This window comes from Rattus norvegicus, chromosome 10, assembly GCF_036323735.1.
Source record: "Rattus norvegicus strain BN/NHsdMcwi chromosome 10, GRCr8, whole genome shotgun sequence".
Lineage (NCBI taxonomy): Eukaryota > Metazoa > Chordata > Mammalia > Rodentia > Muridae > Rattus > Rattus norvegicus.
Genome location: NC_086028.1, coordinates 58,211,156 through 58,232,798, shown reverse-complemented (window position 1 = coordinate 58,232,798; position 21,643 = coordinate 58,211,156). Strand labels below are relative to the sequence as shown.

Here is a 21,643-nt window from a genome sequence, read left to right as displayed (position 1 = left end):
CTTTTGGGGGTCTCATCATACAGCTCAGCCTAGAACTTGAATTCACAGAGATCCACCTGTCTCTGCCTCCGAGTGCTGGCATTAATGCCCGGCTAGTCATCATCATTGTGAAGATGGTTTTCCCCCTTTTTTCTGATAGACCTGGCCAGGGTCTCTCGGTGGTCTGGACCCACATCCAGCACATTCCCTAGGCTGAGTCCAACCTTCCTTAGAGAAAGAGGCTTTAGAAGGTGTGCTGACTAGTTTCATGTCAACTTGATACAAGCTAGAGATCTTTGGAAGACAGGACCTAGTTGAGAAAATGTTCCCATTGGACTGGCTTTTGGGCAAGCAGGTAGTGCATCTTCTTGATTAGTGTGGGAGGGCCCTGTCCATTGTGGGTGGTGTCACTCCTGGGCTGGTGGTCCTGGGTGCTATAAGAAAGCAGGCTGAGGGCTGGAGAGATGGCTCAGCGGTTAAGAGCACCCGACTACTCTTCCAGAGGTCCTGAGTTCAATTCCCAGCAACCACATGGTGGCTCACAACCATCTGTAATGAGATCTGATGCCTTCTTCTGGTGTGTCTGAAGACAGCTACAGTGTACTTATATATAATAAACAAATCTTTAAAAAGAAGGAAGGAAGGAAGGAAAGCAGGCTGAGCAGGCCATAAAGAGCAAGCCAGTAATACAAACTGTAACTGAAACCCTTCTCACTCTAAGTTGCTTCTGGTTGCAGTTTTTTAAATCACTGTTATTTCTCCACCAGTGAAATGAGCCTACTCAAACCAGATTTGTGTGCCTGTGCGTGTGCATATGTGTGTGTGTGTGTGTGTGTGTGTAGGTTTTTTGGGAAGCTGCTCTCGGGAGTGTGAATTCACTGGCCCCAAGGAAAGAGGTCAGAGAAGTTGACATGAGAAGGGAGAAAGACAGGAGAGGAAGAAGAGAAAGAGTGTGCACTGAGAGAGGAGAGAGACCAAAAAGTCTGGATTACATAGGGAAGAGCCTCTGGGGGAAGGGCAGCCCAGGAACAGAAACTAAAACAGGAGAGTGAGGTGGAAGGACAGGAAAAGGGAGAAAAGTGGGGAGGAGGAAGAGGAGAGGGAGAAGGAAGAAGAAGGGAAGAGGGAAAAGGGAGGAGGGGAAAAGTACAGTAAGTAGAGAGAGAAATTGCAAGATCTGAACACAGCAGAGCTGAAAACATCTTGAAGATAGCCTGGGCCAAGCCCCTAACTGTACAGAACATAAACCAGGGCCCAGCAAGAGAAGGACACCTGCCTTGGGACACCAAGTCCTCAGTAACCTAAGTCTGCACTTCATTCTTTCCCTTTTTGAAACAGGCTCACATGTAGCCCAGGCTGGACTTGAACTCATTAAGTAGCCGAAAGTGACCTTGAACTCTTCATCTTTCCCCATCTCCCAAGCTCAAACTACCATACCTGACCAGTTCTGTCATGCCCTCACCCAAGAGGACTGCTTCATACTTGCAGGGAGCCGTCACTAGGATTGTTCATAAGGTTTAAACCTTGGGGACTTGTTGGGAGATTGCTGGGAGGGAGCTCTTAGGCCTGGACACTTGGGCTGTGACAGCCTTGCCCTCCTCCCTCTGGCCTTCTTCCTTCTGAAAGCATGCTCCCAGGTAGGGAGTGGAAGAGGAGCCAGGCTTCCAGCAGGTTCTCTTGGGGGGACCGGGAAGGGGAAACAGGCTGCGAGGTGGGGCAGCCTCTGCCTTTCTGAATACTGTTTCAGAAGCATCCCTCCTCCCAACATGATCTCAGCTCATCTGTTTCTGGGGGCATCCATAGTTAACCAAACTAAGGACAAAGGAGCTAGTCTCCTACAGAGGAATCGGTACCATCCCTGCAAGCTAATCGGGAATGACTACAATACCACGGGGTCCAGGCAGCCATTACCTGGTTCAGAAGGTACAGCTGAAGAGTCAACTTTGAAGCACAGTTCTACATCCATCTTGTCCTTGAAGGCCATGGGCAGCGCATCAGGGGTAAAGGTCATAGACACAGTCAGGTCCACCACAGGTCGTGAGCTAAAGAAGACAGCAAAGAAGCCCATGAGAAGTGCAGAGTCAGCCGCACTCAACATCTCCAACATTCGGGGCTGCACTGAGTCCACAGGACGTATTAGCACCCTGTGTTGGGGGTGGTGGGGGTGAGGATTTGTTCTTATGGGGGAACAAATTTCAGTCTTGTGGCTAGAGCCTCTGTGTTCCATGCCCTGCAGAAAGTTCCACACCTGTTGTCTGCTCACCAGCACCTCCAAGTGGAGCCCTCAATCCTTCCACCTTCCAAGCCCGAGTCTGCCCCTGCCCCAGGCTCCTGTTTCAGTAAATGGTGCTACCTCACCCACAGGCCATCATCAACAGGAACAGAGAAATACTAGGTCCGGGTGATGCTGAGGTAGGAGAAGGTGATAGAAAGGGAGGCACTTAGAACCGGTGGTCAGAATGCTTTTCCTGATAAGGGGACCTTGAAAGTGAGGCCATTAACAAGAAAAAGCCAGCTATGAGAGGGTCTGAGCGGAGGAGGAAGCATTCCGGGCAGAAAACACAAAAGGCCTGTGGCAGGATGAGGCTTGTTTGTTTGAGAAACACCAAGGTCAGGAAGACAGAGGGTGGGCGGGGCCAGCCACAGACTGCGCTGTAGGCAGAGAGGAGGAAGTGGGATTGGGATTGTACTGAGGTGGGACCCACTGAGACGTTTTAAGCAGTAGAGTTAGAGGGATCACATCAAGAGAACACAGTCTACATGGCAGACCTGGCAAAAGATGACAGCCCCCCTGTGCTGGGAGGTGTTTTGAAGTCAACATCAACAAAAAAGCTATAGACAGGACAATGGAGGAAGGATGGAGAAGCCCAGAGAGAGCTTTTGTCCTCTGTGGCTCAGAGGACCTTGGGCTTACCTGCCTCAGCCTCCTGAGTAGCTGAAATTACAGGCCCATGCTACCAGACACAGCCCCAGAGTTTAATAATCACTTTCTAGGTGGGTGATAGAGTACCATTTGCTGAAACAGGAGCCTGGGGCAGGGCAGATTGGGAATTGGAGCTCCATTTGGAGGCCTGTTCACTTGGAGACATTGGTGACACCCAGACAACAGATGTGGAACTTTCTGCACGGCAGGGTACACAGAGGCTCTAGCCACAAGACTGAAAATTGCCCCAGAGGTTCTGAAAAACACAGCATGCTGCACCCCACCACCAGAAGTGAACTACCTTCCTTGAGTACTTGGTCATGTGACCCTCCCACCCCTGTGAGCCAGGCACTGTCGTTAGTCCCAACTGTGGATAAGAAAGTTGGGACTTAGACTTTGACACCGGAAGCAGCCTGCTGAGAGCTAAAGGAGCAAACCCACCCAGGCAGACCCTCAACCTGTACCCCGTCTCCACACTTCTCCCCTCCCTCCGTGCCTGGAATCTGCAGGGCCCACGGAGTGTAGAACAAGGGACGGGGCTGGGGCTTGAGTCAGAAAAGGGCGGGGAAGACCCCTACCGGAGCACAACTGCCACGTCCTGAGAGCCAACTGTGATGTCGGCAAGGTCATCGCCACTGAAATCTAAACCACCAGACACAGACATGCCAAAGTAGTAGAGTCCCAAGGCCACAGAGGAGGCTCTGATCTGCTGTGGGAGGAGAAAGAGAAGCTTCGCCTCTATCCCCCTTCAGCGGCAGCACCCACCTCCTCATCCTGGGGGTGAACTGTCTCTGAGCAGGTAACATCTGGGTGGATCCCCGAGGGCAGGTGACACTTTATAGGGGGAAGTGGAGGGGAAGAGCAGAGGGCTCTGAGGACACAGTGAAGAAGGTAGGGAGATGTGAGTACGGGGTGGCTTGATGTGGGCTGGGGAGGGGGTGTCAGAAAAGGGAGATGGGCTGGAGGCAGGAGCTGGGGCCAAGGAGAGGGTAGAAGGCCTAAGCTGATGCTATGGGGTGTGTGTGTGTGTGTGTGTGTGTGTGTGTGTGTGTGTGTGTGTGTGTTTGGAGGGGTGGACAGAGTTAAAATCATTATGATGTGGCTATATATTGGGTATCAAGATACTGGGGGACTATCTCAGTCATCGTGTGTGGAGAAGAGGGGAATTAGTGCACAGCGAAGCAACAGCTTTCTGGATGATGTTTGAGGACTGAGATGTCTAAGAGTAAGCAGCATAGGGACCGCCTGAGGGAAGCAGCTGGAGGAGGAGGAAGGGGAGGACCGAGAGAGTATGGAGGAACTGGATGGAGACCAGAGGCAGAGAGGAGGGACCTGAAGTGGGCTGATGGCCAGCCTACCCCTGGTGACTTTCTGCCTTCACTGGCATTCTCCACCACCAGAGAGAGGCTGGCCCAGCACGTAGGACTGAGGCTAACTTATGGTTTTAGTTCGCTGTCTGTGGGAGGTTTGAGCCCCAGAGAAGAAACAGGGAAGCCCTTGCATAGTTACCTGGGAGGGACTGGCATGCAGGCCACCTGAGTGTCCATTGTAGATGTACACGCTGCCATAGCTTGCCCCATCGCCTGCCCCAAAGCCCTCCAGAGGGGCCCCAATGGCCACATCTGTGAATTTATCTTGATTGATATCCCCCACAGCTGCCATGGCAAAGCCGAAGCGGCTACTGGTGAGCCCAGGGTACCCACTCAGTGTGTATACCAAGGAGAAGGGAGCATCCTGCAAAGTGAACCAACAGTTCAGTTCCCAAGAAAGGTGTGTGGGCAATCATCCTGGGACCACCCGGAGGGCGTGTTCCCTCAAGTTCCCACTCTCCAGCAGGAGTCTGAGAAAAAAAAAGGGAACAGGCCTATAGTAAAGCTAGTGTCTCGAAGTCTAGGACCTGGAGCCTGCCTTCTCTATTCCCACATATTGCTGTCTTAGCAACAGAGAGGCTTAGGGTCCAGTTGCAGTTCTCCCATACCCTTGTGGAAAACCTGGAGCAAGTCTCAGCATCGGTAATGTGACAGTGAGAGCTGCTGTCATAGTTACTGTGAGAAACGGCAAGACCAGAGCAAGGGTTCCATCTACTGGTCAACTATGGCAGATGCTACTACCCCCATGAGTACTGTCCAACCTTAACCAAGCAGATATGAAGCCCAGGTTCATCCAGCCTCTGCTACCTAAGCAGACAGAAGCAGCCTCAGCAGGCTCACGGGGCTAAACACTCTCACCTGCTCGTGCACGCGGTACACATAGACTCTGCCTTCTTCTCCACGGATGTGGTAAAATGGAGCTGCCACCAGCAGAAAATCTGTGATTCCATCCATGTTGATATCCACAGGGCACAGCACAGAGCCAAAATAGGACCCCATCTACAGCCCAGAAAGAACTCAGCAATCTTGAGGATGGGGAGACTCCTTCTGCCCTCCCAGCTCTGGGGAAACCCCTTCCGCCCTCCCCGCAGCTAGAGCAGTCGCTTATGCTCTTCCTGGAGCACCAAGCTGGGGTTCTTCCAGATCAACCTGATCTCTGGGGTCACAGGGGACTAGGGGTGAGTAGCTGAGTCTCCACAGAGGGAGCCCGCGGAGCAGACATGAGAACCCCTGAATTTACACCCAGACCTGAGCCTTGCCCAGGGCAGGCACATCCTTCCCAGGACCTCGGGCCCCTCCTGGTGGAAAGGTGACTTCTCCAGGAGATACCTGCTCTCCTTCTATCCGTCGCATGAAGGTTTCCTCTCCGTCCTCCTTCTGGAGCTCAAACACAGCCCCACGGAGCTTGTGCCTTGGAGCCCCTGCCACGTAGGAGACACCATGGGCCTTGTGTAGCGCTGCAACTGAATAACCTGGGGCCAGAGTGGTGTGACTGCAAACAATTGCTCCCCCCCACCCCCCCCCGTCCAGTCTTTCCCTTCAACTCCATCTTCCCAGTCACATGTTCCCACTGAAGTCAGTTCTGCGCTGACAGTGACATGTGTGTCCCCATGCACCGCTTCAGCACATGAGCTCTGTATGTGAAGACCAGGATAAAGGATGGGGAGGGGTACCTGCTACTGTTATTAACAGAGATGTCTTGATTCCTCTTATTCCAAGCCCAAGGCCACCCTGTCTCCAGCCTAATTCTCAATGTCAGGGTCCCTGACTAAGGTCTGATAGCTTGATTGTGAGTCACGAGACCGATCATAACTTGTCTCCATTAGGAATCCCAATATGCAGACCAGCAGAAAACCTCAGTGTCTCAGACTGCCTTGTCACCGGGTTAGCTTCCAAGCCCGTCTTCTAACCCCAGCCCCAGATGACGAGTTTGCTACTGCTCCTTCCTAGCCATCAGGCCCTATCCTCATATATCCATTTGCTAGGGTTCCTTGCACTCCAGGCTCCATTTTCCCCATCCAGGCCCGGCCCTCGCCCCACCTTCTTGCTATCCCAGAGCCGTTTTCTCTTTGCCACCTTCAGGCCCCACCCTCGTCCCGCCTGCATCCACCAGACCCCGCCCTTACCGAGGTAGCTGTACTGTGCAGCCCTGAAGTCCTCCTTGGCTGTCTGGTTTAGGAAGCGGCCCCGACCATTCTGTGTGTTGTAGAGCAGCGCGCCCCCAGACCAGTTAAAGGCCCCCACAGTGCCAAGCAACACCTGCCCCTGCAGAGGACCCAGAGGGCACCAAATGAACAGGAGGGACCCCAGGGGCCAGAGAAACAAAACTTCCTGGATAAAGAGGGTCTCCAGCGTCCACGAAGGAAGACGGGTTGGCAAATACTGGGTTTTGCGCTCTGTTCTCATGAGTCCCGCAAGTAACCCAAACTCCAGAAGGCACCCTGGGACCCAGATCCCGGGCAGTCTTCAGCACATGACAGAGTGAGATGGTGCTCCTAACCCCCTCCACCCACCTCCCCGCCCCCCCGCCCCCGCTTTCCCCTGTGCTGTGGAAAGGTGCTGTATCCTGCAGCATGTGTTGTGTGTGTGTGTGTGTGTGTGTGTGTGTGTGTGTGTGTGGTAACTGGCTTTAGCTCTCACCTGCACAGAGCCCCCACCCCCGTTAGTGAGTGTCCTGTCTGTTGTCGTGTGTCACCCCCTCACCCCCCACCCTTACCCTGTCTGCTTCCTCTTTTCCCACACACTGGACATAGCTTCAGCTTTATCAAACTACCTGTTTTCCTGACACTTCGGTGGGCTTGTTACCAAGGCTGAATCTCAGTCCTTACAGCTAAGAGAAGGTCCCAATCCCTTATGCACGCAAAGTGACCTACTATAATAAATCACTATTCTTTTGTCTATCTCAGCAGTCCAGATAGAGGAAGGGAGTGGATAGTTTCTCTTGTTTCTAAACTGGCTCCTGCCGAGACACTCCCACAGGGAAACTATGAACCAGGAGCCCCTCATTCCCTGGCGGTACATATCGGGGAACCTGCACCAACATGAGTGGGCCACAAACCTTGTCCAGGATCTGAGCACTGAAGCCAGTCTGTGCGAGTTGATATTGAAGGGTGTCTCCAACTGTGCCTGGAAGCCAAGGAATCCGGTGAAATATGCTGTGTCAATTGGCAAGGTAAGGTATTAGATGGCCAGGCCAGGCCCCCGAAGGGATGGCTATTTGGTGGAATAATGCACTGAGCTGAGAACAGAGACCTGGTTTGTGCTTAAGAAAGTACTGGCTGGCTGGGCCTGGCCAGTTCCCATTGTCTTCCTGGGCCTCTGTCTCCTCATCTGTTAGTTCCTGTTGGGACTCTTTTGGTCTTACTTGCTTTTCTACCACGGGCTCAGCAGAGTTTCATAGATTCAGGGAGCAGGGAGAACCAGGGGTGCCATTGCCATTTTAGAGATTAAGAGCTGTGTGTCTCTGGAGGAGGAGGTAGGAGTCAGGGAAAGTTGGTCTTGAGGAGGGCGTCCTGCTGAACACGAGGCCTTCTCACAGGGTCCAGCGAGCCCTTACCTTCCATGTGGATGATCCTCTGCTGTAGCTTGCTCAGCAGCCCATCCAGAGCCGAGTAGTTGGTCACCTTGAAAGTGTGGGCCGCTTTAGGGTCTGAGGCAATCAGCTTCAGTTCTCTGTAAGTGTTATTATTCTCGAATGCATTGCCTACCTGTGTGAAGAACCCAGTCAGTGAGCGATTCGTCGCCATCTCCTTCCTTCCTTCCTGCTTGTTATCCTTCTCTCCCAGTAAAGCTCCTCTTTTGGCTGTGTGTTCCTGACATGCCTGGATCTCCTCAGCACCCCCTCTCTGCTTACAGAGCCTGATGACCTTTCCCTGTGTATCAGGCCTGATGTCTGTGTTAACTACTGAGACACACTCAGGTCAGTAGTCTCCCTAGGAACCTTCATACAGACTCTCGCCATCCTGTTCAGCCAGTGAGCTATGCCCACCTCGGGATGAGCCTTCTGTAGGACCCAACAAGGAGGGGGGCATGTTAGAGCATGTGGCCAGGAGGAGAGGAGCAACTGTGAAGAGAGAGAGTTTGGATACACTGCTCCCAGACCCACTGGGCTGCCCCCTCACCCAGTCTATACAGGGGCGGGTTTGCTTCTCAGCTCTTAGCACTTACCCCAATGGCAAAGCGCACAACACCCTGCATCTTTGAGGAACTGATGACAGTCGTAAGGTTGAGAGGGTCCCTAAATATGTCACCATCAGTAAGCACCACCATAACCTTCAATGCTTTCTTTCTGGAGCCACGACTTGGAATGAAGATATTATCTCTTAACAGAAGAGAGAATGGAGACAACTGTCTAATGGGCTGTCTGGGCTCTGGGTTAGGTTTTATTCATTGAATAGCTGAAATTGGAGACTTAAGGAACCCCTGCCCCAGAAACACAGGAAGAACACACTTGTCTACTCTGGAGATGCTAATGCAAAAGAGGAAGTCTCCAGTCAGACAGGCACTGGCGAAACAAAGTAATTTCTCCCTGAACAAAGACCCAGAAGAGGGTGGATTTATATCACACAGCAAGGCATAAGCCACACAGACACACGTACTCTTCGTCGGCTCCCCATTGTAAGACCACTGTGCCCCCCAACCCCCATTATGTGTACCCCAAATGGAATTTTAGGCTGAAAGGACAGGCAATATTTTTTTTTAAAATTTTACTTCTATAAAAAATGTATTCTGGATTTTATGTTTGTTTTGTTTTGTGAGGTTTTGTTTGTTTGTTTTGGCTTTTGTTTTGTCTGGTTGTTTTTGTTTGTTTGTTTGTTTGTTTGTTTGTTTGAGGCGGGGTCTCTCTGAGTAGCCCTGGCTGTCCTAGAACTGGCTGTGTAGAGCAATCTGTCCTCAAAGTCACTTTTGGGGTTTGAGGCACAATTTTCCAGCCTCTTGAATGCTGACATTACAGATATGTGTCACCTTGCCTAGTTTCAACGGTCCATATGCACCTGGCACTATTATAAATATAGTATATAGTTATATATAAATATAACTATTTAATCCTCACACAGCCCTAAGAAGCATCAACTTGTGTTATCGTCATGTTAGAAGTGAAGAAGGTTAAGTAATGTAAGGAGCACAGGAGGTTAAGCAATTTCTCAGAGCTCATACAAGAACAGCTAGGATCTGAGCCCAGCACCCTTCTCCTGGGCACTCCTGAGCAACTAATAGCAGGAAGCCTGGGGAGGGGGAGCATTACAGAAAGACAGGTGTCATTCTCCCAGCCTTCTCAGCACCCTAACCTCCTTCTCCCACAGTTTCGCCCAGTCATCCTTCCAGACACTGTGCTACAGAGCCTCTCAGAGGCATGGGACTCACAGGACATGCTGCATGGCTGAGGCGGTCTTAGTGACTTCCTTCACTTGAACGATGCTCTGAACTTTGGCAAGGGAGGCGTTGATGTCCCGGCTGTCTAGAAGATCAAACTCAGTCTGGATCACGCCCCCATACTGCACCAGGGCAAAGTTGCACTGGATGGGGACAGAGGGAGGTGGAGGGGGTTATTGGACTGCACTACAGACAACCTTGTCCCAGAAACACAGGAAGAAAGCACTTGTCTATTCTGATGTCCCTGAACACAAGGAGATGCTAATGCAAAGGGAAGTCTTCAGTCAGGCAGGCACTGGTGGAGCAGAGTAATTTCTCCCTGAATCTGTGTCCCCATGAAGACCCCTCTATATTGACTGTAGGTTCAGCATGTCACTTTCTTTGGCTAGTGAGATATAAACACGTGTATGTATTGGGACTTTGAAGCATTCATGGCTACCACAAATGAGTAGAGCCATCTCAAGCCATCCAACCCTAGTCAAGCAAGCAGATGCCTATAACAGCATGGTGGCTCCAGACAAAACTGACAGAAGAGTCACCCAGCTGAGCTCAGCTCAAATACCTAAAGAGCTATGAGCGGATGAAGGGTAGCTGTTCTGAAGCTGGTACTCAGAAACAGATGTGTGCGTAGGTGACAAGAGCCCAGCCATCAAGGAAGCCCACCTCAAAACACTTTTCATAGAAGTTCCTCATCATCGTAGAGATGAAATCTTTGGCCTTCTGGAAGTCTGAGGGTTCAATGCTTCCTGAGCCATCCAGAACAATAGCGATTTCGGTGCCTGGTCAGGACGAAGGAGCAGGAAGGTGTGGGTGTGACTCCAGGCAGGAATAAGGGCGGTGTTCTGCCCTGTAAGGCACCCACCCACCCCCACACATACACAAAATACTCAGAACCTGTCTGTGGTTCAGTTCAGGGAAGAAGCCACGGAAGCTCCTGAGAATGGAGTTCTCCCCATCAGACCCCATATCCTGAGACCCTGTATCCCTGGCTATCCTGGAGCTCTCTCTGTAGACCAGGCTGGCCTCAGACTCAGAGATCCACCTGCCTCAGTCTCCTGAGTGCTCGGATCAAAGGTGTGCACCATCACCTTTCTTACCTTAAAGGCAAAGAGAGATCTAAGACCTGGTTTTGACTACTATGGGACTCACTCTCATTTTGGTGACCAGTTTCCCCACCTCTAAGAAGGGCCAATGAGATGGTTCAGCTGGTAAAGGAGCTTGTGGCCAAGCCTCATGACCTGAGTTTGATTCCCGGAAACTCACACAGTAGAGGTATAGACCTGACTCCTGCAAGTTGTCATCTAACCTCCACATGTGTGCTGTGATATGGGACTGTGTTTGCACGCACACACCCCCATACACAATGAACAGACACACAAATAAATGTTTTTGTTTTTTTTTTTTTTTTTTAGTTGAGGAGACAGGGCTGGGACTTGCTATACCTAAAGGACCTGGGCACTTTTCCCCATCTTCTAGATCTGAACACATCTTCCTTCCAGAGGCCATTAGCCTGGTGTTCATTATGGAGACCCCTAATCTGCCTCTTCTCACCAGCTTCCTCCTCGTCTTCCTCCTCCACTGCCTGTCGTCGGAGTCTCCTGGCTGATTTCGTCTCCTCCCCTGTGCTGCCTCCTTTGCTTCCGTAGTAGTCACCAGAGTTCACAGATGCACCCAGATCCAGGACTCCTTCTTTAAGAAACACACAGATAAGACACAGAATCAGAAGAAGCCTCGGTGCACAGTTGCCTGCCCCCAAGACAGAGATCATTAACTCTTCCTTGACAAGGACCCTGAGCTTGCTTGTCCCACTCTAGGACAAGTTTCTACTCCTGTTGTGAGCTGGTGTGTCTCCTTGGATCCTTCTTTAATATGGTCCAAGGTCAGAGAACCTCCAATCCTTACCAAGGTCAGAGAAGTAGGCTTGCGCCTGGAGGTCCAAGTTGGGGGTAAGTAGGCTGCAGGCACCGGTGAGCTCCGAGTTAAGGCTGCGGGGCTTCCGGGACTGTACCTGAATGCATACCTGGAGAGAAGAAAAGAGAGGGAGCAGGCAGGTGAGTGGGGTCAGCCCATACTTCCTAGTCACAGCCACTGTCACCCCCATTCCAGAACATAGTGGCTCAGTCAGTTAGAGGACAGAGGAACAGCTGCCTCAGTCCTCAGGGTCAGGCGTCAGGTGCTAGAGTCAGAAATGCCATCTGTGGGTGCTGGCTGGGTCAGACGGCATTACTATAGATGGTCAGACCACAGATAGATGGCAGCATAGCAATAGGATTGGCAATGCCATCATCACCCACAGGAGCACCAACCTCCCCAGGGCCCTTTGTCCTCCTGCCTATCTACTCACCAAAACACCATTGTGGTTCCTGACCAATGTCACTCCCTGGTACCTGCCCTTTGGCATAAGGATGTGCTCTGAAACAGTTAAGACAGGGAAGGATGAAGGGGATTCTGGGAGCCCACCATCAAGCCAAGATCGGGGCCACAGGGATGCTGATGCCAGGCAGCAGCCTTGAGAAGCTAGAGTTGGAGGTTCCATGGATCTGAGTAGCTTGGGAATGTCAGGATGCAGTCCCTGTCCCAACCCCCTCTACCATCTCAACCCCACTCAAGACCCCACTGCCCAGCCTTGACAACCAGGGATGGAAATTCAGAAATGACTGCCACCTAGGGCTTCTTAAAGGGCTCCTGGCGTGTGTGGGATTGGGGGAAGCCGCAGGCTGTAGGTGCCTGTGACCTATGGGTTAAGGCCATTGGGCTGACTGCTGAACATGGACTTGAATGTATATCTGGGGAGAGAGATCCAGGGAGACTCCCAATGTCAGCCTTGGGTCTCCACGCATGCCCAACTACATGTGAACACAGAGACACATAAAAATGTGAACCTACTACTTAACATAGGGCCAGGTACATGGTGAGCATTCAGTGAGTGTTGGTTCCAGATCTGTCATTAGGACTGTGTCAGGAGAGGCAGGCTGGGCTGTGGTGGGCAGCATGAGCCTGGGCATTGGGGTTCAAGGCTCACTATGGGGCTGCCGGGCAGAAGTGGTTAGGCTGGATCAGGCAGGACTGGGATTAGAATCGTTTGAGCTGAGATTAGGTGGGGTTCCTAGGAGGTGCCCTGGGGAGTATGCTATGGAGGTGGGGTTGGCTTACCTACTGGCTGGCAACCAATTTCATCTGGAATGATGGATGTAGCACATCGATACAGGACTGCTGAATTCCTGTTGGAGCTGCGTCTGGCTACCAGGAGGCTAAGAGGGTGAGGAGACAGCAAAGACAAGCTGGCTGATGGCTCTTTTTCCCTTCCTGCCTGCCCAGATCCAGTCTTCCTATTCCTGCCTGAGGAAGAGGCCCAGACCTGGGTATGACAGACAGCTTTCTAGTCCAGGCCTGCAGACTCAGCATTAGAGGAAGGCGCTTAGTCTACACGGCTCTAGTCAGGGAAACTGTTAAGTGTAACCCCATCTGCCTGCCTGACAGTTTGGAGCACTTCTGGTGGCTAGAAAATACCCCTGTGGGATGGAATGGGGAACCAGGAAGTCACCAGCCATACTGCCGGGCCCTTGAAGGGCAAAGCTGACTGGAACATTTTACTCACCTGCCCTTAGCATTTCCTGACTGGGAACTAGAGGTTTGGGGAGCTGATGAAGACAGCCTGAGGAGATGTCAATCCTGCTGTGAAGTTCTTGTCTCCCATCTCAAGTTCAAGAAGATGGCAGAGGACAGTGTCAGTTTAAACAGTCTAACTATCACACTGCTCCATGGAGCCTGAGGCCCAAGGCAGTTGAGCCCCTGTGGCTGGGGTTGTAAGCAGAGCGGTAGGGAGGGGGATCTGAAGATCGCCTTCGTAATAGTGAACCAAGTGCAAGGCCTTTGTGGTGACAAAGCTATGGGGGGCTTTGTAAAAGGGAAGCACATGTTACATGATTAGTCTGTGCTTTTGAAAGGTCATGATGTGGCTGTGGGGGATAAAAGACAAGGTAGCACAGGAGGAGGGACAGACATGGGGTCCTGTCTCTACTTCCTCAGCTCTTGCCGCTAAGACACTTTTGTTTTTTTTTGTCAAGATGGGACTTCTCTGTCTGTGTAGCCCTGACTGTCCTGGAACTCACTCTGTAGACCACCAGGCTGGCCTCAAACTCAAGAGATCTGCTGCTTCTGCTTCCTGAGTACTGAGATTAAAGGGCTGCGACACCCCACCCAACTTTGACTAAAGACCAGGCATCTCTTTCTTTTTTCTTTTTGGTGGTGCTGACGATTAAACCCAAGGCCAGGCAAGTGCTCTGCCACTGACTCACATCAAACCCCTTGTTGTCTTTTTCCCCCTTAAACCCATCGTCACAGCCCACAGGCCAGAGAGGATCTGACCCCATCTCTACCTCTCCAACCTCCCCTGTTCACTCAGAGAAAGACCTGCAGATGTATGCTGTGGCCTTTAACAACGTTAGGTCCTGGTCCTTTCTCAACTCAGGCCCTCTGGCTAGCTGTCCTTTCTGCCTGCAACCCTGGCCTTCCACTCCCTAAAACTGTCTTGGCCCCATCCTGTACTCTGCTTAACTGTAACCCACTCATACTGCTTTCTCCAAGTAGCCCTACCTCATATGCCAGTTACCCTGCCTCTGACGCTCCCCTTCTCAGAACTTGTCACCACCAGACAGTAACTTGCTTCCTTATTTACCTATTTGTCATCTGACCCCTCCACCGAGCGAGTTCCCCAACAGTCTTGTCTACCTTGTCTATCACACAGCTCCTGAGGTCTAGAACACCTCCTAGCACAGTGTAAGTGCTCCGTACACATTTGTTGAATGACTTGCATGGCTGTACAGGCAATGGTTGAGGGATTGATCTGAGGCGTTGGACAGAGAGGTAAATGATCAAGGTGTGCCTGAGTGTTCCAAATTAGGTTACTGTTCAGTAACTCTGCCTCTCTCCCCAAGCTGTGTCGTCCCAGCCCAGTACCTTTCCTCTTGCTCCCAATGGAAGATGTGCTCATGTCCGTGTTCCTCCCCAGAGCACATAGAACAGCCCTGTGTCCTCCCTGTTTTCTCCTCCTGTGGTGACTCTTACTCCCTTCTCCTGCAGAGAAGCCTTCCTAGGCACCAGCTCTGCCTTCCCAAAGGAAGTTACAATGGAACCCCTCAAATCTCCAGTACACCCAACTACGAGATTCCCACTCCCATGCCCGACCTTTGTTTCTGCCTTGGCTGTGAGCTCCCAAGAGACCACCACGGGCAGCTATGCAGACTGCACACTGCAGTTCCCCAAGGTGGCCATCCATACATGCAATTCTGAGGCCTAAGGCCCAGTCTGTGTTGTTCCCCCCACCCTTCTATGGCTGGCAGCCTCCAGGTTTGCTGACTTAGTGACTAGCAAACCAGCTAAACACGGACTAACCAGCTATGATAAAGGGCCAGCTACGACAGAGGTTGCCGTCTACTGACCACTCCAGGTTCCCTGTTCCACTCTGGACTGGGTGTAGCTCCAGGATAGCTCATTCACTTCCTGCCTCCTCCCAGCTGGTAGTCCTATTCAATCCTCCATAATTCAGAAAGTACAGGCGTATGACTCCCACCCTGGGGATGAGAACAGTTATCAACCTGTTTCTCTCTCTATGGTGAACTGGGCCAACCAATTGGTGCATTTCCTGCCCCCTGCAGCAGGCCCAGAAACCCAGAATTGTCTCCACCACATCCTCCTGCTGACAGTGCAAACCCCCAGCCCCTCTGCCCTAGCAGGTATTCAGGGAGGTGCCCCACCAGGTTCCCCATCTCCCCCCCCCCCCGGGGGGGGGGGCTGGGGACTGAACCCAGGGCCTTGCGCTTCCTAGGCAAGCGCTCTACCACTGAGCTAAATCCCCAACCCAGGTTCCCCATCTCTTGACAGCTCCCAGCACCCTATTCTTTGAGAGCTTTAAACATAAACACTCCCTCCCATCTACTGAGGCCTGAGGGAGGGGACATTAAAACTGTGAGCCTAGGGCTGGGAAGGGACCCACTGGGGTAGTGGTAGAAGATGGCAGGAGATGGCCACAGATAACAGATAACTTGACTAGAAATCATTTATGTTGTGCCAGCAACTTGGAAAACAAAATGCAAACTCAGCCGCCCTTTATAAACCTGATCAAACCAGTCCTGCTGGCTGTGGAGTAGAAGGGCGGGGGTTGGGGGGGATTGCCCACAGACTCAGCATCAGGGCAGTTCACACCAGGCAAAACTCCAGCCTCGAAGAGTACCACTAATGAAGCTGAGAGACCTGGTGTTGCTTGAGGGTCGCTTGACCAAGTGGGTTCTGCTGTCTCATTTATGTTGAGTTAAACACTAGGCAGAAGCGGGCTGGAGAGACGGCTAAGCAGTTAAGGAATGAATGATATCCTGCCCTCTCGGCTCACATTTCCAGGCTGAACATAAAGCTACTTCCACTCACCGATTTGACCTGGTTTTGATTTCATGCAACCACACTTTGATTTTATTTATTTTTTTGTCTTTCATGTTACAAGTACTGCCAATATCTTCATATCAGGGAATGTCTTCATATCAATGAAGCTCACTAGTAGTGTGCCTTGAGGCCTTGAGTTCAATTGTCAACCACTCTCCTCCCCCTCCCCCAGCTCTGATCATCATCATCACCACCATCACCATCACCACCATCATCATCACCACCACCACCATCATCATCATCATCTACATGCCTGGAGCAGGGACCCCGCCATGGAGTGAATGCTTAGAATGTGTAAGATCCTGGGTTCATTCTCAAGAACCACATTTGGTTTTTCTTTTGCATGGACCTAAATATCTCTCTAGAGCTGGTGCCTGGGGTGCAAGTGCTGAACCAAAGGCCACTGTGCGTCCTGGACACACCAGAAATGGCCACACTGCTCTCCAAGGCAATGATGCCAACACATCCCCACACATTCCTGTTTCACCCACCACATCCTCAACCGCACAACCCTCAGATCTGACAGTTCTTGCTCAGCCACAGAGGGCGGATGCCGATGAGATTCTCAAGACACAAGGCAGTGTTTCCCACAGTTCAGTTCGGCCAGAACCCATGTAAAGAAAGCCCTTTGGTTCCATTTTCTCAAAGTCTCACAGCAATCCTGTGAGTTCCACAAATCACCAGTCAGGGGGGAGAAACTGGGGCTGGGGCTCAGTACCTCATTAAGCTTGCTCAGTGGATACAGGGAGGTGTCTCTGAGCCAGGAGCTCCACCTGGAACGATGCACTCTTAACTTCAGTGTCTGAGCCTCACAGTTTCAAGTTATTTATTTATTTGTTGTCACTTTCCAACTTTCCTTTGTTGAGGGCATGTAACTTTTATAAGTCAGTAAAGACCCTTGGCGACGTTCATTTTAAAGTATGATCTAAAGTTCCCTTCCCTGACCCAGTGTAAGGGAAACCCAATGAGCTGAGGACAGGGGCTCTGCACAGGCTGGTCTGGGGATCACAGCCCCCCATTCCCACTTTCTCTCTTTGGCTGTGTGTCACCAAGGGAAATGGGCGCTCCAGGATCTGGGGTGAGAAATCACAGCCCTCTCTGGGCTGCGTGTCAGCCATCTTTGGAGGTACCCTAGTCCTCACCCTTTCTGGCTGCACTCACCAGGTCTGGTTGTTGCTGGGGTCTTGATGCAGAAGGGAGTTGAGCACGGAAGGCGCACCTGGCTGGAGTGCTGTGACCCAGGACCAGTCCACATCCACATTGAAGGCTCCCAAGGGCTTCAGGCCTGCGGGCCAAAGAGAAACACCTGATGAAATAGGCACTCAGTTGAGCCTGAGGCTGTTGTACCTGTGCCTAGCTTCAATCTGCCTGATCCTGTGATGTCATCGCCTCACTACGGAGTGGAGAAAAAGATCCTGCATCTCTAGGAATGCCTCTCCAGTCGGGAAGGAGTGCATGCGGGTGTGTCTGACCCAGAGCTGCAGGCCTCCCTCCTAAACCAAGCTAGCTGTTCCAGTCCCAGGGGAAGCACTCTCTGCGGAGCCGGTCCCAGGGAAAGCACTCTCTGCGGAGCCGGTCCCAGGGAAAGCACTCTCTGCGGAGCCAGTCCCAGGGAAAGCACTCTCTGCGGAGCCGGTGCTGCTCCAGTCCCAGTGAAAGCACTCTCTGCGGAGCCGGTGCTGCTCCAGTCCCAAGGAAAGCACTCTCTGCGGAGCCGGTCCCAGGGAAAGCACTCTTTGCGGAGCCGGTCCCAGGGAAAGCACTCTCTGCGGAGCCGGTCCCAGGGAAAGCACTCTCTGCGGAGCCGGTCCCAGGGAAAGCACTCTCTGCGGAGCCGGTCCCAGGGAAAGCACTCTCTGCGGAGCCGGTCCCAGGGAAAGCACTCTCTGCGGAGCCGGTGCTGCTCCAGTCCCAGGGAAAGCACTCTCTGCGGAGCCGGTCCCAGGGAAAGCACTCTCTGCGGAGCCGGTCCCAGGGAAAGCACTCTCTGCGGAGCCCGTGCTGCCCCCAGCCCTTATACTTCCAGCTTTGTGATTTTCACACCGGTCACATGGCTCATACTGTGTCCTGTACCAAACTTTAACAGGGATCCAGAGCCCCAGAGAAGGTCTACACTCCTACAAGTGACCAATGAGGAAGCACAATGTCCTCAAAAACCCTAAACTGGAAACAAGCCAAACGTCACCTGTGGGAGACCGGATGAAGCAACTGTGTTCATCTGATGGGACTCCACTGATCAGGAGGAAAAGGGAATTAACTGAGGCACAGGGTGACTCTCGACTCACCGTGCCCAGTGGAAGAGCCCCAAAGGTCTGAAAACAAAACTACAAACAGCTTGGAGGGGTGATGCCTGCCTTTAATCCTAGCACTCAAGAGGCAGGCAGGCAGATCGCTGAATTCGAGGCCAGCCTGGTCTACAGTGAGTTCCAGGACAGCCAAGGCCACCCAGAGAAACGATTCCCCCAGCCCCTACTCTCAAAAGAAAAAAATGTGTCTTAGGACCAAGGGTGAGGCCCTCTTTTCATTCATACTAGGACGTGCTTTAGTGAAGTTTTAGCATTAGCACTCATGCTTTCCCCCTCTTTTACTCAGGCCATCCTCAAACTCAGTTCTTTAACAGAGGACAACTTTAGCTTCCTAATGCACTTTGGTACCACCGTCCCACAGCACCAGATCTGGCTTTATTGATCATTCATAGAGCAAACTTAAGTTTCTCTATAGCGAGTTCATCTTCAACTTCGTTAGTATTTGCTTATATCTTTATTCTTTCCTGTACTATCTTTGGGTTTGATCTGCTATTCTTTTAGCTTATTGAAATAGAGCCTTCCAGGCCGCAGAGATAAGATGGTGGTTAAGGGCACTCACTGGCTACTCTTCCAGAGGAACCAGGTTTGATTCCCACATGGTTAGCCACCATCTGTAATCCCAGTTCCAGACAACCTGTTGCCTTCTGGTCTCATGTATGTGGTTGTGGTGCACAAATATGCCTGCAGGCAAATTACATATACACTACAAAAAGTGTGTGTGTGTGTGTGTGTGTGTGTGTGTGTGTGTGTGTGTGTGTGTATAGAAGGGTCTCCATTATATTACTCCGGAAGGTTTACATCTATGACAGGGATGGGGAGAATAGAATTGTGTGCATATATATGATTTTGTTTTGTTTTGTTTTGTTTTTTGTTTTCTTGTTTTTGGTTTTTGCTCGTTTGTTTCTTTTTTTCGAGGTGGGGTTTCATGTAGCACAGGCTGACCCTGAACTCCTAATGTAGTTGGAGATGAACTGCACTCCGGGTTCTCCAGTTTCCGTCTTCCCAGCGCCTAGATTACAGCCTGTGCCACCATGCTCAGCCTCTTTGAGCATGTGTGAAAGACTGCTTTCCTGTAATCACGGCTCTAAGTGCGTCTTGCAGGTTCTGATTTTCATATCTTAATCTAAGCACTCAGTGTTTCCTCTGTGATTTCCTCTGTGACTCGGGTTACAACCAATTTAGGCTCCGTCTGAACTGCAGTTCTTAGAAGATGTATTGGGTGGGTGGTGAAGATAATATAGTTTATATTATACATGTATTATAAAATATTAATTGATAAAACAGTGTAAAATGTTAATATTTTGTTGGAAAGTGGAAGTATTAATTCATTAATATGTGACTAAAATTGAATGATGTTTTTAATATTAGATGATTTGGGTTTTTTGCTAATCACAGGTTTGAGCATTGGCCACTTTTACTTCATATGGGGGTTTTTGTAGACTTATTTTATTTGTTTGTTTGTTTGAGACAGGGTTTCTCTGTGTGGCCCTGGCTGTCATGGAACTCCCTCTGCAGACCAGGCTGGCTTCCAGCTTAGAGATCCTCCTGTCTCTGCCTCTTGAGTTCTGGGACTAAAGGTATGTGCCACCATGTCTGGCCTAAGATGCATTTCACAGGAGAGGATGTCATACCAAGGTTATGCCAGTAACCTTGACAATTTAGGTAAGATGGGAAAAGTCCTTAAAAAAAAAAAAACCAAAAACCAAAAACCTAAACATAAAAACCAAAACTGGCCAAAGAAGAGACATCCAAGGTGAGTCAGAGTTTTAGTCATTACCGAGGACCAGAACAGGAGGCACAATGTCTTCACTGACAGAATCTCCAAAGCGTTCGGACAATGTTCTAGTGAGGCTCACAGAAACAGCGTTCGGTGTGCCAGGGAGTGGGAACTAAAGGTTATCTGCAAGCTATTTTATGACATCAACATAAGACTGACACCAAATGCCGACAGGAGCAGTCAACGAAAGGACAACTGACAGCTGGTGTCCCCACCCCTCGTGACATCATAGACGTGAAACTTGCAGGTGAGAGAGTGAGAGACCAGAACAACTCCGTCTTGGGTTTAGGCTCCGTCTTAGAGAATCTGATCTAAGGTTGAACTTGAGTTACCCAACAGCCTGTGCACCTAACACTAGTTTCCAGGTTACTCCCTAACAAGCCTGCACCTCCAAGTCACTCCCTAACAACCACCAATCAGGAGGAAAGCAGACGCTGAGTTCATGGTGTGGCTCCCACCACCAGCCGATTATTTTAAAGGGCAACCAAATCCCATAATAGCCCCCCAATCAGATGTGTGCCAGGCTAGAAGCTCCCTTGCTTGTTTGCTCCCCCCTACAAATACTTGCTTGAAATTGGGGGGCTTCACCCTCCCGACCTGCTGCATCAGCCTGAGTTCGAATGAAAAGACTCTAAGGCGGTTGCACTGGAATCAGCTCCTTGGTAGTTTTTTTGGGGCTCATGGATGCTTTGAATGGGCACAACACAGGGAAATGGGATGAAAACTCTAAACAAACTAGAGATAAAAGAGAATTCCTTTAATCTAATAAAGAACATTTCTAATAGTCAAACAAAACCCATGATTAACAAACACTTTTTAAAAACAGTCTTCATACTTAGCCCAGGCTGGCCTTGAGCACTGAACTACATCCCAGCCAAAAACGAGTGTTTTAACAATGACGGATTGCATGCCTAAATGTAAAAAAGGAAATAATTCATTTTTAAAAGAAATCACAGATAGACAAATATTTTTAAAATAAGACACCAACAACACAAATTTAAGGAAATAAGTGAATAACTTCTGTTCACCAAAGAGGGGGAAAATCATTAAAGAATGAAAGATGCAGCTGGAGAGATGGCTCAGTGGTTAAGAGCACTGATTGCTCTTCCAGAGGTCCTGAGTTCAATTCCCAGCAACCACATGGTGACTCACAACCATCTGTAATGGGATCTGATGTCCTCCTCTGGTGTGTCTGAAGACAGCGATCATGTACTCACATAAAATAAGTAAATAAATCTTTTTTTAAAAAGTTGTTAAAACAAAAGAGAGAAAGAAGGGTTCCAGGGCAATGTAGCAGACATCTTTAATGCCAGCACTCAGGAGGCAGAGGTAGGCAGGGCTCCTGAGTTCAGTAAGTCACTGACATGCAAATGAGTCTTCTGAGGTTTGCTTTTGCTTATTTTATGTGTGGGGCGCATGTACGTATGTGTGTGCATATACATGCAGAGCCTGAAGTTGACATCAGGTGTCTGTCTTTCAT

General features: G+C 50.6%; 1 protein-coding gene across 2 annotated transcripts in view; it reads right to left on the bottom strand.

Annotated features, from left to right (window-relative positions):
• Itgae (integrin subunit alpha E) overlaps positions 1 to 21,643 on the bottom strand; it is a 59,276-nt gene that overhangs the window by 29,808 nt on the left and 7,825 nt on the right. For both annotated transcript variants that reach the window (XM_039086945.1, NM_031768.3), the window contains exons 2-17: positions 17,242 to 17,365; positions 12,799 to 12,896; positions 11,990 to 12,057; positions 11,548 to 11,665; positions 11,197 to 11,334; positions 10,309 to 10,424; positions 9,637 to 9,788; positions 8,440 to 8,593; positions 7,829 to 7,979; positions 7,331 to 7,398; positions 6,399 to 6,537; positions 5,602 to 5,744; positions 5,131 to 5,271; positions 4,412 to 4,636; positions 3,481 to 3,611; positions 1,891 to 2,021 (exon numbers count right to left, since the gene is read on the bottom strand). In XM_039086945.1, coding sequence (XP_038942873.1) covers positions 1,891 to 2,021; positions 3,481 to 3,611; positions 4,412 to 4,636; positions 5,131 to 5,271; positions 5,602 to 5,744; positions 6,399 to 6,537; positions 7,331 to 7,398; positions 7,829 to 7,979; positions 8,440 to 8,593; positions 9,637 to 9,788; positions 10,309 to 10,424; positions 11,197 to 11,334; positions 11,548 to 11,665; positions 11,990 to 12,057; positions 12,799 to 12,896; positions 17,242 to 17,365 — 2,097 coding nt within the window. The remainder of the gene's footprint in view (positions 1 to 1,890; positions 2,022 to 3,480; positions 3,612 to 4,411; positions 4,637 to 5,130; positions 5,272 to 5,601; positions 5,745 to 6,398; positions 6,538 to 7,330; positions 7,399 to 7,828; positions 7,980 to 8,439; positions 8,594 to 9,636; positions 9,789 to 10,308; positions 10,425 to 11,196; positions 11,335 to 11,547; positions 11,666 to 11,989; positions 12,058 to 12,798; positions 12,897 to 17,241; positions 17,366 to 21,643) is intronic.